Genomic DNA, 14289 nt, shown 5'->3' with positions numbered 1-14289 from the left:
ACCATGTCTTAGATGTGTTTCTGCTTTAAAGGAAGAACTACTACAAGCATGGATGGCTGTCCAGGATTGCAAGTGCAGAGGTTACAAATGCGCACAAAACTATTACATAGTTTTGCAAATTGAAAGGAAGCTGGATTTGCACTAGATAGAAAATAGATATAAATCACCTGCTTCAAAAATACCCCCTTCTGTTCTTAAAGGATCTTCCCCTTCTGAAATTTAAAGTTGGAATAAGAATATTTGCAGGAACAATTATTCTGATTCCAAACCCACTGCTACTCAGTTTCATACTGTCTAGGGTTGTGCTTGAAGAGATGTAAAAAGAATTTGTCTCTAGCTTTTCAAATGTGTGTCATGGTTGTTTTATAGCAGAGTTCTCATACTGCTATCTGAATGTGTATCTGTAGCTGGACTAAAGGATCTTCAGTTTCTCCTTGTGCCATCAGTTCCCCATGGAGTGCCTGTCAGAGTGTGGCACCATTCAGACTTTGAAAGTCTGTCACAATCTGAACAACGCAAGTACGGACTGTCCTGGACGTTGAAGACACTGCCCGTGTATAATAAACCAAACGATTGGCATTTGCATATTTGAATCAGGATTCTCTTCTTGCCTATTAAAATAATAAGTGCCAAGAGATTTTCACACGGTCTAAGCAGTGGGCTGCTTGATATTCCGGCTTTTTCAGATGACACTTATCCACGGGTACACCACTGCCAGACCTGAACTGCCACAGTGTAATGAATATGACCGACTCATTAAAGATGGAATAAGGTCATTATTATTATTAGCATACACTAGTCAGCCAATAATGGGTTCTGAACTCTTAAGTCATTCCATCATGATAAAACCTCCAGACTTTTTCTAAGTGCATTTGTAAGCACTGAGAAGAACCATAATAATAGCTGTGCACATCCACATCACTCTATATTCTGCATGCTTAAAATAACATTAATTTACATCTCCAAATATATCTGCATCACAGAGAACGCTTACCAGCTTGGTTGGTTGTCACAGTCACTGACACAGACTGGTCTGGACTAGGGTTCTGTTTGGACACTCCATTCACTGCCCAGATCTCAAAGGTGTAGTTGGTATGGGCTTGCAGGTCAGTGATAGAAACTTTGGTTGTCTTAAGACTATTCTGTTGGGGTGTGTAGTGAACTCCAGATCCACATGGCCGGCAGCGGGTTAAATCAGCACCACATCTCTTACAGACCACATTGTAAGAGACATCTGTCCTCCCACCAGTGTTCTGAGGAGCAGTCCATTCCAAATTCACAGAAGTTTCATTGACATTGGAAATCAGGTTCTGAGGAGTTGATGGAGGGCCTGTTAAAAGAAATTATATATGAGATGTTAAAAAAAACAGTATTAAAAAAAAAAAATTTTTGTAGAGAAGATAATTAAACACAAAAAAAAAGCAGTAAGCTCTTCCTACAGGTAGCAGGATGCAGAAAATTAAGTTTAGAAACGATGCACACTCCATTCACCAAGCTAGACATAAAATATCTGTTGCCCAACCCAAAGATTTTGGCCAAACTTAGCAATGAACCCCATGTCTATAAATAGCAGTAATGGCTACTGATTCCCTACATATACAATAGCACTGCAGGTATATGGTCATGGTTCTTTATGGTTCCCTGCTCTCTAGGTATGGACATGCACGCTTGGCAAGCCAAGCATGCATGTTTACATGATTATCTATATGAAATTAAAATCTGTATGCATGCCTCATGGGTCTTGAAGGTCAATTGCTATCACTAAACATGAATATTTGATTTTGCAGTCAGCTTAAATTGCACACCTGACTCTATGGGGTTGATTTACTAACCTTTTAAACACACCACGAACGTGTATACACCTCTGTAGTGTGTTCCCTCCCAGCATGATCTATGGGAGGAATCGAAACACCTTTGTAGTGTGTACACACCCAGCAGGTGTGTTGTGCAAAGCCCTGCAATGAATTGCAAGGTAATGTGGTGTAAATTAGCTCTATGTTATGTTGCTTGCGTTGATGAATGCAGGAATGTAAATGCATGAGCTAACCATTTTTGTCTAAACTGTGAAGCAGCATTATATATGCATCATGTGCATGATTTTTCCATATATGGCATTAGTGGAAATATGCTTTTAGAGACTTTTTGGTGGATAAATACGTTTTGCTGGGTGAAAATCACACACACCTGGTGTGTGTGTGTGTGTTTAGGTTAGTAAATCACCCCCTATGTCTCATCAGGGCTATTGATAAGAAAATACAGCCACTTTATTCTGAAGTCCTTAAGAGATAAAAGATGCCAGTGGGTACTTCAACCACCAATGTACACTTAAAAATGAATTAACACTTTTGGGAGGACTTGGCTTTTAAATCTCTGGAAATTGTGGTTTCCTTGACCACCGCACTGTTCTCCATTCTCGGCAACACATAGCCCGTGAGGGCACCTTTCCATACGGCTATGTCCACTTTCACGTGGGAAAATATGCCACATTGAATCAAGATCCTCAGAAAGCAAAAAGTCAGTAATTGGTATGTGGGACGAGGCCCAGGCAGCTTCTGAACACAGGGGCAGCCAAGCAGAAAACTAGGCACGCAGATGCTGGCAGGTCTGAGGAGGGAGATGGGTCAGAGGAAGGCCCCCACCCTCTCCTCCAACATGAATGGAGATGGTATATGGAGAGTAGCGGGTGACAGTTGAACACAACATGATGGAGGAGGTAGGCATCCACTGAATAAAAATCTTGACTTTATCAGCAAGGATTGGATGAAATAAAAGGTACTGAGCTTGACAGGTTGGTTTAAACCTAACTGTTCAGTGCAAATATCTTTTTCACATCTGTATGTTCTACATGAAAAGTCAAACCAAAGCCTTTCTAAATGGAATCAGAGCACTCCAGATTTAATTTCAACTGCACACATCTACATTATTTGTGAAGTTAATATTTACTTTATTAATAAGCTTTTTGGAATTCACCCAATGAACATATAAAATAAAAGTATTCTCACAGAATCTTCTTAATGTGTTTTATTAATCTAAGTTCAGACAAGTGAAACAGTCAGTAATTTGCAATGAATATACTTAACACTGTTTTATCCTACAGTACCCATCGCTGTAGGTGGATTTCTTTCCCATAATAACCCTCGCTTTTTTGTGCCTTGGAAAATAATGCATCTGAACTCATCCATTTAAAGGAAGAGACCATCCAAACCAATGCTCCTGGTTAATTAAAACAGATTTCAGGAACTCAGATTCTGAGCCCGTTCAGATTTCTATTCACATACTAATCACACCAAGACCTCGGCTGACCTTGCCATTTCTCACAGAGTGACCTTGAATGCTTAGCAGGCTTTCAATAGAAGCATCTTTGGGGTTTTGCCTGCTCCAACCCCAGGACCCATTGTAGTACGTACATCTTTGTTTTGTTTACTGTCAATGTTAAGCTCACATTTTGTTTTCATTAAGCTGGGCAATTTTCTCCAGAAGACTCTGACGCAGCCCATTAAATTACAGTTTTCTGTTTCCCGGCTGGGCGAGTTAGGACTGGAGAGGGTGTGTATGTGTGTGTGTGTGTGTGTGTGTGTTGAAGGCTCAGATTAGTTACAAAATGAGACACAGACAAGGAGAAGTCTTGCAAGGGGTTTCCCTATTATTATTATTTTTATGCATTTCTTGATTGGAGAGGTGGTGGCAAGTGTTGGTTTGCGGACAAGCCCTGGGAAAAAGTTATTAATTTATCTTTCCTAATGAGAAAAAAATAATCAGAAACAAGCACCTCAGGACGTGAAGATTACCACAACCTGAGTCTGCAGGGAAAGCTTTGATCAATTGTTGTAGTTATGGCATAAAATAATGAAATGCCAGTTTCTAAAATCCAAATTCCAACAGTCAACCTTATTCATTTATTGGAAACTGATCATTTTCTTCCTTCTGTGATGTGTCATTTGCATATACAGTATATCTGTGATGATGGCCAATCAAACTTTAAGACAAAATCTTACTTGCCTATAAAAAACAAGGGATGCTTAACAAAACAAAATGAACTTGGAGGTTATTTGTAATACGGTTGCATAGTCACATAATACGGTTGCATAGTCCGATAATATACTTGAACATATCAGTCTTATGTATTAAGGCAATAAGAATTGAGGTAAAGAATACTATATCCGACCTATAGCAATTGATCAGCACCTTCCTTATTCTGGCTTCTCGAACACTGAACAATCATCGGCTGATCTAAGCTGTGACACTTCGCCAACCGTCATTGCTCATTGTCTTATTAAAAAAGCTTGCATGTCTTCCTTGCCTATACAAAGTCAATAATAACATGCTTTAGCGGAGGCTTGTGCAACCTGGGGTGTGGATAAAACACTTTAAATTATCCGGTAAGATTTACAAGCTGGTCAATTAAGATTTGGACATGGGTGACTGAGAAGGATTCATCAGTCAGTGCAGAAAGCAATAAGCAGTTCTGAGACGGGTTTCTGTCTTCGTTTCCAAGTATGCCAAGAAAGGCAGGAAAGTAGCTGCCGATTGATAAATAAAGTAGCAGCGTGTGACAGTTGTAAAAACAAGATCCCCACTCTCCCTCTTCAGATAATAACTTCAGCTGGCATGTGCCAAGTATAGGAAGTGAAAAATGACCCTAAATGGAAGACTATGGGGCCAGGCTTGCTCTTCTACACACATTAGACACCCACGTGCAACCTGCAGCTTTACCTGTCTAAAACAACTATGAGGTCAAGCTTAACTGCCAATAAAATAGTTGTGTTTATGCTCCTGCCATACGTTTACTCACTGTGTGCATTGCTGGATAAATTCAAAAGCTGTGTGCCTAAACCCTATAAAAGTTTAATATTGGTGCCTTTTTGCGAGATTATTAAATGGACAAGCTATTAAATGCATCTAAATGGCTACTTATGGAATTTACCATCAACTTATTAGGGTACCTCTCTGGTATGGTATTGTGAATAAATAGCAGTTATCATTTACCATACCAATACACATAAAAAATACACCTTACAGCCAAATTGTAAAATACTTTAAAACTTTGTGAGCCATTACATTAAAAAATGTAGTGGCCTCCTAAAGTAATTTCGATATAAGGTAAATGTAATTAATGATTACTGGATTATGTCACTGAACAAATCCGATGATTCAGTTGACAAACATTTTCCAGCAGGTCTGATAAATTCTTCTATGTGAAACCCTACAGTGATAAAATAATTGTGGAGTACAAATACAGGAGCTGACATCTATCTTTGTGTAGATCAAAATGGCAAAGTATCATGCAAGTCACTATTGATACAGTGCTTTGCTATTGCTAGCCAATATCCTTCTGGAACTACAATCCCCTCTATTTAATAAAGCAGTGCAAAGCACAATGATGACATGCAAAGTCAAGAAACTCATAGCAATCAGGTTTCGGTTTACTGAATGTCATCAAAAAGATGACTTATCATTGGTTGCAATGGGATACTGCACTCTACACACCATTCTACCAAATAAAGACAAAATAGCTTCTTAAACCTCACACCTAAGAAGCATGAAGATTGAGAACAATCCCTAATCAAGAGGTCATCATGAATAGATGAGAAGTGAGTGTTTTTGAAGATTGCAGACATCCTATACAAAGAATTTATGGCGTACTGGTATGCAGTTCAAGACACTACAACCTGCAATTAATCCACCATTCCCCAGAGGCTCTCAGGGTTCTCTACAATACTGAAGTGCAATTCCTAATACAATTGTGGAAGACTAAACTTTTACAAAGGGGATTCCTATTAAACCAATGACACCATAAACTCTCTAGGTCAGAATAGCTCACAAAGAAGCAGCTGGTTCTTTAGGCTTAAATTACGAAGTGTTTCTTATGCCTTGAGAACTCTGGGAACCTCAGACAGATGCGCCAGCATCTACTGCCAAGCTAATTAATTGTGTCCATCCGCTTAAGTGCTGATGAGATGTACTCAAGGTGATGACAGAAAGGCCCCTACTGTAGATGATCTGCAGTAATAACTGGACCAAGAAATGCAGAAATATCTCTCTTTTTGGTAATTTACTAAATACCACCTGATCAAACATCGCCCAATCGTAAGCTGCAAACATTTTTCCAGTTAAGAATATTTTGGGAATTGCGGGTTATGGTTGTTTCATGACTTCGTAAAACCTGAAAATGAGGCTATACATGAGGATTGCTGTGTAGTATTAAGAAAAATCTATTCTACTTTGTATAGTGATTCTTATGTCCCAAGATTTTTTTAAAGGAGTTAGTTCCATACATATATACATATCATATATATATATATATATATATATATCACTGCTCTCCCATTATATTTTATTATATCAGAGACACTTCAAATATAAGGAGGTTTTTTACATTCTATGAAAAAATTTGATGACAGACAAACCCAATAGCCAGCAGGTACGTTAAACCAGCAAGAGAAGGTAGTGCTATTAAGAACAACGTGAAGGAGAGGTAGGAGCCAGTCATTGATGGTTAGGTGCATTGACTGCTCATGGCCAATGTGTTTCAAAGTAAAACACATTAAACTTTGTTGAATTTAGCTATATGGATAAAATAACCATTTTCCCTCTGTTAGCTTTTGAAAAAGGAAACATTTTCTATATTTGTAAGACACAAGTTATTCCTCAGCTCTTTTAAAGGGTCCCCTTTGTGCCATAAGGCCGATACATAAAATACATCATCTTGTGCACACATAAAACTTCCTCCCGTTATGCTTTCCTGCTCAATCCACACTACAAGCAGAAGCACTAAGCTTTGTTTCACCGCTAACCACCATCCTCGCCTAGGATTTTGCTGCAGCACTCTCTGAATCAGTGATGCAGGCACCCCTGGAGAAAATACCAGGCATTGCAGATTCCCTGATAATTGCTTTTGTGCTGTTCTGTACGTGCTTCAGAGACAGTGAAAAGAGAAATTCAGATGAAGGTTAAAAAGCGAAAGGAATGGCAAGGGATGAGAGTTTAAGGTAAAACTGCCTTAACTCTTCCCCTGCTGAAATGGCTGCAGATTCCTGCACTGCAGATACTTCCAGCAGTGAAGAAATATCGTCTGCACGAATGAATCCCGCTGAGAGACGTTCAACGCACAGAAGCCAGAAAGAAATGCTCGCTTTCATCCTTGACCTTGGGATCGAGTGAAGGTTGCCCGGGTTTCTCAATCTGCCCTTACATTTCAACAAGCTGGCTCCAGGAGGCAGCAACGGAATTCGCAGGAAGGTGCCACCAGTCATTTCATTAGAGTTCATTACGAGGATAACTGTCAAGATGCATTAGAGGAAGCTACCGAGATTAATAGGGTGCAATGGCCATTTAAAAACAATATAATTTCTTGAAGAAGCAACAGCCCGGACATCAAATCTTATTATACAAAAGGGAAAAGAAAATGATGGGAAAGACTCCATCATTGGCTGGAGCCTGAAGCTGATAGATTTACAGACCAAACACAGAATACAGAACAAAGAAAACATTGCAGACTGCTAGCACATGGCTTTCATAATGTAAATGGACACAATCAGCAACACATTTCCACATTTCTACTTTCTTTATTTTAGGAAAATAATGAAATAATGAACATTATTATTATTTTGACTGATTTCTCTATTCCAGGTCTCCTAAGGTTTATTACAATCTACTCAGTACTTGGTGCCCTGCATGCATAAGTCTACTTTAGGCTACGGAAGTAACTATAATGGGATCAATATAAAAAGTGATGCCAATGACAAAAACAATGACCATTTTAATGCTGGTCATAGAGCAACCTATATTTCAGCCATTTATGAACATTTCATGACTGTTCAGTCATTATATCTACAGGTAGCGAGTGATTAAGCATAGGCACTCCTGAGAAAATTAGTCTTAAGCTTTGGCAGAAAGAATCTGTTTCACATCAGCAGTCACTGAATTTAATCAATACGTAAATGCCCCATTAGACTTACGGGCTTATTCAGTGCAAATGGCAATGACAAGGTGCAAAAGTGAAGTAACCCTTAACAACCAACCATATTTTATATTTTATTGTAGCCAATTATGATAACTGTGATCTGATTGGTTGAGTTTCTGCACTTTGCGCACGTTCAATTAACTCTCCACTGCTTTATTCTTTACATCCACTTCTGTTTACCAGCTATTTTCAGTGAAACCATGAAGGCATGATATGGATGAGAAACATACACAACTGGAGACTCATAAAGAAGTCCTAACGATTTCTTGTTATTGTAGTCCATAGTCCAGCATTCCCAGACTCCAGAAAGACAAAGTTTGAACTAGTAGGTATGACAGTAACAGAATTCAGCTGCTATAGTTAAGCATTGATACTGACGACCCAGCAAAATACCTTCATAGCAATAATTCTACTAAAATGAACACATCCATGGCATGTGTTCTACAGGACTGTAAAGCAGCTGATAGGACAATGAGTGTCCTTATACTGAGCCCAAGTGAAGGGGTCAGCAGGGCTGTGGGAAACATGTAACTGTGCTCATATTAGTGCAACATAAACCCACTAAGCACAACGGGTGATACCTACAGCAATACTCTGTGCTTGTGACAGCTGCTTTAAAGTATCTCTTATATTTTTATAAGGAGAGCATGAATTATACAGTAGAAACAAGACAGAGGACAAATTCCAAAATGAAAGCAGGAACTGTAATTCCACAGAGGATGACTTCACTCTCACTTTCCCTAAAAAGATTAAAACAGTATGGGACTTACGAGTGCAAGGCATGGAGGCAGGGTCACTGTCGGCTCGAAAAAAGCCCCTGTCACAGGTGCATGAGGTGGATCCTTCACGAAGAGCAAAGCTGTGCGGAGGACACTTGGAGCATGCCGCGTCTGATGAGAGGGCTTTGTAATATCCAGCTTTGCAGGCTGTGGAAGATAGATTCAAAAGGATTAATTTAACACAGTGAAAACATTTAAAACACAACAGAAAAAAGTCAAGTGATCACAAAACTTGTTTTGGTGGACAGGCTACCTTCACCTACCTATGCCCTCTTCTCAATTTATTGCACACTATTAAGCAAAGCCATTATATGATATCCACTGTACTCATCAGAATATAAACTTGCTCACAAAATAACTTATTCCATTACATAGGTACATTTTGAACAGATCTTGGTAACAACTAATGAACTGAACAAATATAAAACCACAAAAAAAGGAGATGCATTGGTCACAAAATGCAGATTCCAACCATAATCTGACAGGTGCTTGTGGGCAACACACCAATTTTTTTTTCTCTGCATTTAATAAATTAGCCCCAGTATCACTTTGTACAAGTCTGCTGGAATTTTGAATGAATTCTCTTAGTATGCGTGGTGAGCCTTGCAATGTCTATTGTTTATCTTCTCTGCCCCTTGGAAAAGAGCAGGGTCCCTTCAACCAGAACAAGCACGGTACATTGCTTAGTGCTTGATGACTTGCTAGGTGTTTGATTAGCTTCTCTTGAAAACTGACCCATGGGAGAAATTGATAAGAGTCAAAAACCACAGCTTGGCAGACAGATAGGCTTGGGTCAGGCCCCTATCCCCACATCAAACACAACCTCATCCCCCTGCACGCAGAATACCAACCCACTGGAAAGAGCCTGTCATTCAACCGTCACAGATAAACAAAGACAGCTTGTGTACAGCCAGCGACTGTATGCAAGAAGGCCTCACTTTTTTTCTTTTGGACTTGACAACATTTTAAATACGGCTGAATGAACACAGTCAGTCTCTGTATTTACCGCTGCATTGCATGTTCAGGAGGAACAAAATGGCCCCTGCGAAATATATGCTTCATTTTAGAGCAAGGCAGCTTACCATCTCTGCCTGCAAAGCAAATAGCTAGACAAAACTTGCCCATAAATTGTACATAAATGAAATAGAGTTTAGTCAGCATGGTAACTAAGTGCAGTTACAGAGGTGTGTTTATTGATGGGGGACGTTAAAGTATACCTAAAGCCAAAAGTTGTTTCTTTTTTTTTCTTTTAGATAGCAAATGATTCACACACACACACACACACACACACACACACACACACACACACCCCAAAGAGAGAGAAAATATATACAAAGTGAAGGAATTACCTTTGTAGACATTAGTCACCAGAATAGGGACAAGTCTCCTCGTTGGAAGATTTTAGCAAATAGCTAGACAAAACTTGCCCATAAATTGTACATAAATGAAATAGAGTTTAGTCAGCATGGTAACTAAGTGCAGTTACAGAGGTGTGTTTATTGATGGGGGACGTTAAAGTATACCTAAAGCCAAAAGTTGTTTCTTTTTTTTTCTTTTAGATAGCAAATGATTCACACACACACACACACACACACACACACACACACACACGCACACCAGGAAGTAAGAGGAAATATCTACAAAGTGAAGGAATTACCTTTGTAGACATTAGTCACCAGAATAGGGACAAGTCTCCTCGTTGGAAGATTTCCCTTATATTCCCATTCAAATGACAACACAAAATTATGGATTTTCCTTCAATTGCTGTCCTAGTGACACTAATTACCAGGACAAAAAGAGACAATGAATTTTCCAAGCAGAGACACATTCTGCAATAAGAACCTGACAAGGGTTCTATCTTTCCTGACTCTATCCAAAATGTTAGTGAAACATTAAAAGTAACCAGTCACAATCATTTTGGCTACTATTGCTGATCCTCTTTTGAAAATGCTGGTTGCCTGGCTGTCCTGCTGATGTTTTGTCCTCAATAGTTTTGTGACTCACTGACCCTGAAAAAGTATGAGTTAAGAATTCTGACTCTATTCAGACTATCCTATAGAATGTATATGCTGCATGCTTGGCCTGGGTAAGGGACTTAGTGGTATTGAAGGCAGAGACAGCCAAGCAGCTTACAAACAGGTCAGCAATGGCAGCCTACATATTTCTGCATGACATGTGTACCTCAAAATGTCTCTCTGAACTTTCTACTGCATAGAGAAAGACTATGTTCTCATGCAGCCTAGTTGGGTGGCTTTGTACAATAATAAAACCTGTAGGGTACAAATGATTGCAATGGATAAACTAGGGAAACTAGGGATCCATGCAAGTGGACATTTCATCCCATAACCACGATCTTCAGTGTGAGTGTAAAGATAGTACAATGAGGTGATCCACAGTCTGTGGTGGGGAGTCCATGGTATGAAGAGCATTAATGGGGGAAAAAAGAACTTACCACCAATATTCCATTGCTAGCAACACAAATCTGCTATCGTTTTTTATCACCAAGCTTTGGCTAATTACTTGGCCAGAATATTTCCTTGCTTTCCTGAGGTGAACTATGGAAACCCCAACAGACCGTTGTGCTTGTGCTCAATGCTGAAAGTTATGTTACACTGAATATATCAAATAAAGGATGCTCTTTGCTTATGGAACATGCATGCCATGTGACAGAGACACTCATTAAGTGTGTGTGATGCTATTGTGGCCTTCATTGTGTCCTGTTAATACATTCCCCCACCAAATCCCTATTCTCTATGTCACAAATTAAAGTCTATGGTGCGTGCTTAATGCTGTCCTCTTTTTTTGTCCCTGGGCCTTTCTGCTGAGGATTTGCTGCGTAAGACTGTGGGGAATGAGGAGGAGGAAAGGGGTTATTGCCAGAGCTTTAGGTCCATCCTTCTTTGTCCCAAGCTTAGTTCACATGTTCTATACAAGCCCCAAATTCAATATCTCTGGCACAGCTTTGATGAGTTTTCTTCCCCTCTTTTTCATCACCAAACAAAGGCAGATCCACAACCCAGATGACAGAGCAGCACTATCGGGTTAAGGTTTAGGATCAAGCCTGGTGAGAAAAAGGGTTTCAAACACAACAGAAGGATTCTACAGCACACTGACCTGTCCCTATGGATCAACCTAATCAGGATGCACACTCACATATTCACCCACATAAGGTGACCTTTCAAACCTTAGACCCAAGTGTCTCATAATAAAATACATAAATGCATGACCAGAGGCTTAGGTTCACATCTGCATGGCACAGATTATCAGATTTATGTAATAACACAGTGCAAAAGATATAGGTCATGGGCAAGGTAACTAGATAGTAAGCTCACGGGGGACAGGCCCTTTCTCTTAATGTTTCTTTTTTATTTCTATGTATTGCTAAACAGCTATAAGTTCTGTGCTTTGGAAAAAGTTATATTTTGTATTGCCTGTACTACTCTCTTGTTATATTTGTGACCTTGCATAAAGTGGAGTTAGAAGGCGATGCTATATAAATGACTAATGATAATAATGTAAAGTGCTGTTCCTGATAGCAACCAATCAGATTTCAATTTACTACAGCCATAATAGTATTCTGATGCACTGTGAATCATTAATGCACTTTGTATGTGTTTGTGTTTCATAAAAAGATGCATTGAAGTTTCCATAAAGGTCCACTGGTTTATAAATCATCATAAATCACACCCAATAACGTAAAAACAATCTGTTATTTCATTGCCTCCATCTGAAGGATAATCGAAAAACTAGTACACTTTTTTTCATAAATTTAGAATGGCCATTTCACAGAGTCACCCATTGACTGTTCTTATATGGAATCATATTTATTTTAGAGGAAACCTCCCCCTGGCCTAAATTCATAATCATTCCAGTAGTAAGGACATTCCTTTCAAGGTTCTCCCACATCTTGCAGGATCTCACTCTCCCTGCTGTACTTTTCATTTTGTTTATAGGAGACTGCAACTTAAAGAGTAAGGGCTAGTTCACACCAGAACTGGGTACGTCTGCGCAGCTGCAATGCAATTTACTGCGATTTTACTGCGATTGATGTGTGGTTTTTTTTTTGTGCTTAAAATGGGATTTCAGGTGCGTTTCAGTGCGTTTGCATTAATTTTGTATGCGTTTTTATGCGTCCCGTTGCAATCAGATGCAGCTAAAATAGGGCAAGTAGTATTTTTTTCTGACTGCACCAGACCGGACTGTTCTGGTGTGAATAGAGCACCAGAAATCCCATAGGAAAGCATTGTGATGTATTTTGGCTGCAGCAGCCAAACTGAACGGACTGCATTACCACTGCATCTGGTGTGAACTAGCCCAAAGAGGTGATGCACTCAGAAAAATACTGTTGTCTCAGTTAAGCTGCAACTGATTGCAACGGGACGCATCAAAAACGCATGCAAATGCACTGGAATGCACTAAAATCGCTGTAAAATTGCGGTAAAACCACGTCAAAACGCGTAGCACTGCAGCTGAGCAGACGCATGCAGTTATGGTGTGAACTAACCCTAAGATTTAAAGCACTCAGTAAGTTATTTAGGTTAGTGACATCTACTATACTGGAAATATAGGTAGAACAGAGCAATTTAAACCAGCAATGGGCTTTGGCCCATCAGCTGCCTGGAGACAATCAATGGATGATGGCTTATGCTGAGGGTTTATCAACTCAGGTTCATTCATTCTATGTTAAACATTTCAATAAATGATACATTTAAAGACACATTTACAATATATTGAGCGTATACTGTATATCGGATAGACTGGCAACTGCTGTACTAAATGAACACCATGCAAATCATGCAGTGCAGGCAAGGATAACGGCTCCATCATTTTAATCCAACAATTTATATATTCAGCTTTCATGGAATCGTTTGACTTCTGTGGTACAGAACCTATGCATTATGCACACTGTGATTTATACAAATGATATACATGTATTCAACAGTTAAAAAAAAGAGACTATACCAAGCAAAAAGAACAGTCAAGTCACTGGGTTGCGACTGTATTTTAGCAAAACGACACAAAGCGAAAATACTTCAGATGCTAGCTGGCTGTCACCGAGATCAAGAAAATGAAAATGCCAAACTGCATAACTCCTTCAAGAGCTGAATCCGATTTCTTTTTAGTAAGAGGCTTGAAAAGCTCAGTTTGATAGAAGGCGTTTAAGAGTGTCCTGTATGTAGTAACGGGGAAAAAATGACAGCAGCGGTTTCTTGGGTGCCCATGCTTCCCGCTAATTAATTGGTGAACTGCTGAGTGACAACTGCTAATCCTGTTATCTGAAGCCCTTTCCTCTGTATCGCCACCCCTGGGGAGAGGAACAAGCGTTCCATCTCATGCCTTTGCTTTCAACAATTTGTTATGTCTATACAACTGAATCTGCGATACTTTTTTTATTCTGACTGCAGTTTTTTTTTATTGCCATAAACTTCTTACATGCAAGTTGATAATATGGAAAATCAGATCATCATTGTCCTGACCCATCAAATTTGTTTTCATTGATTGCTAACACGGTACAAAACTCTACGTCTGCTATTGTACAGAGTAAAG

General features: G+C 39.4%; 1 protein-coding gene across 2 annotated transcripts in view; it reads right to left on the bottom strand.

Annotated features, from left to right (window-relative positions):
* The window catches only part of EPHA4 (EPH receptor A4), a 69135-nt gene that overhangs the window by 31847 nt on the left and 22999 nt on the right, over positions 1-14289 (bottom strand). For both annotated transcript variants that reach the window (XM_018563825.1, XM_018563826.1), the window contains exons 4-5: positions 8734-8889; positions 995-1330 (exon numbers count right to left, since the gene is read on the bottom strand). In XM_018563825.1, the coding sequence (XP_018419327.1) occupies positions 995-1330; positions 8734-8889 (492 nt within the window). The remainder of the gene's footprint in view (positions 1-994; positions 1331-8733; positions 8890-14289) is intronic.

This window comes from Nanorana parkeri, unplaced genomic scaffold (assembly GCF_000935625.1).
Source record: "Nanorana parkeri isolate BGI_ZX_2015 unplaced genomic scaffold, ASM93562v1 scaffold701, whole genome shotgun sequence".
Lineage (NCBI taxonomy): Eukaryota > Metazoa > Chordata > Amphibia > Anura > Dicroglossidae > Nanorana > Nanorana parkeri.
Note: the sequence above shows the minus strand (reverse complement) of the source record. Positions and strands in the feature narration are given on the sequence as shown.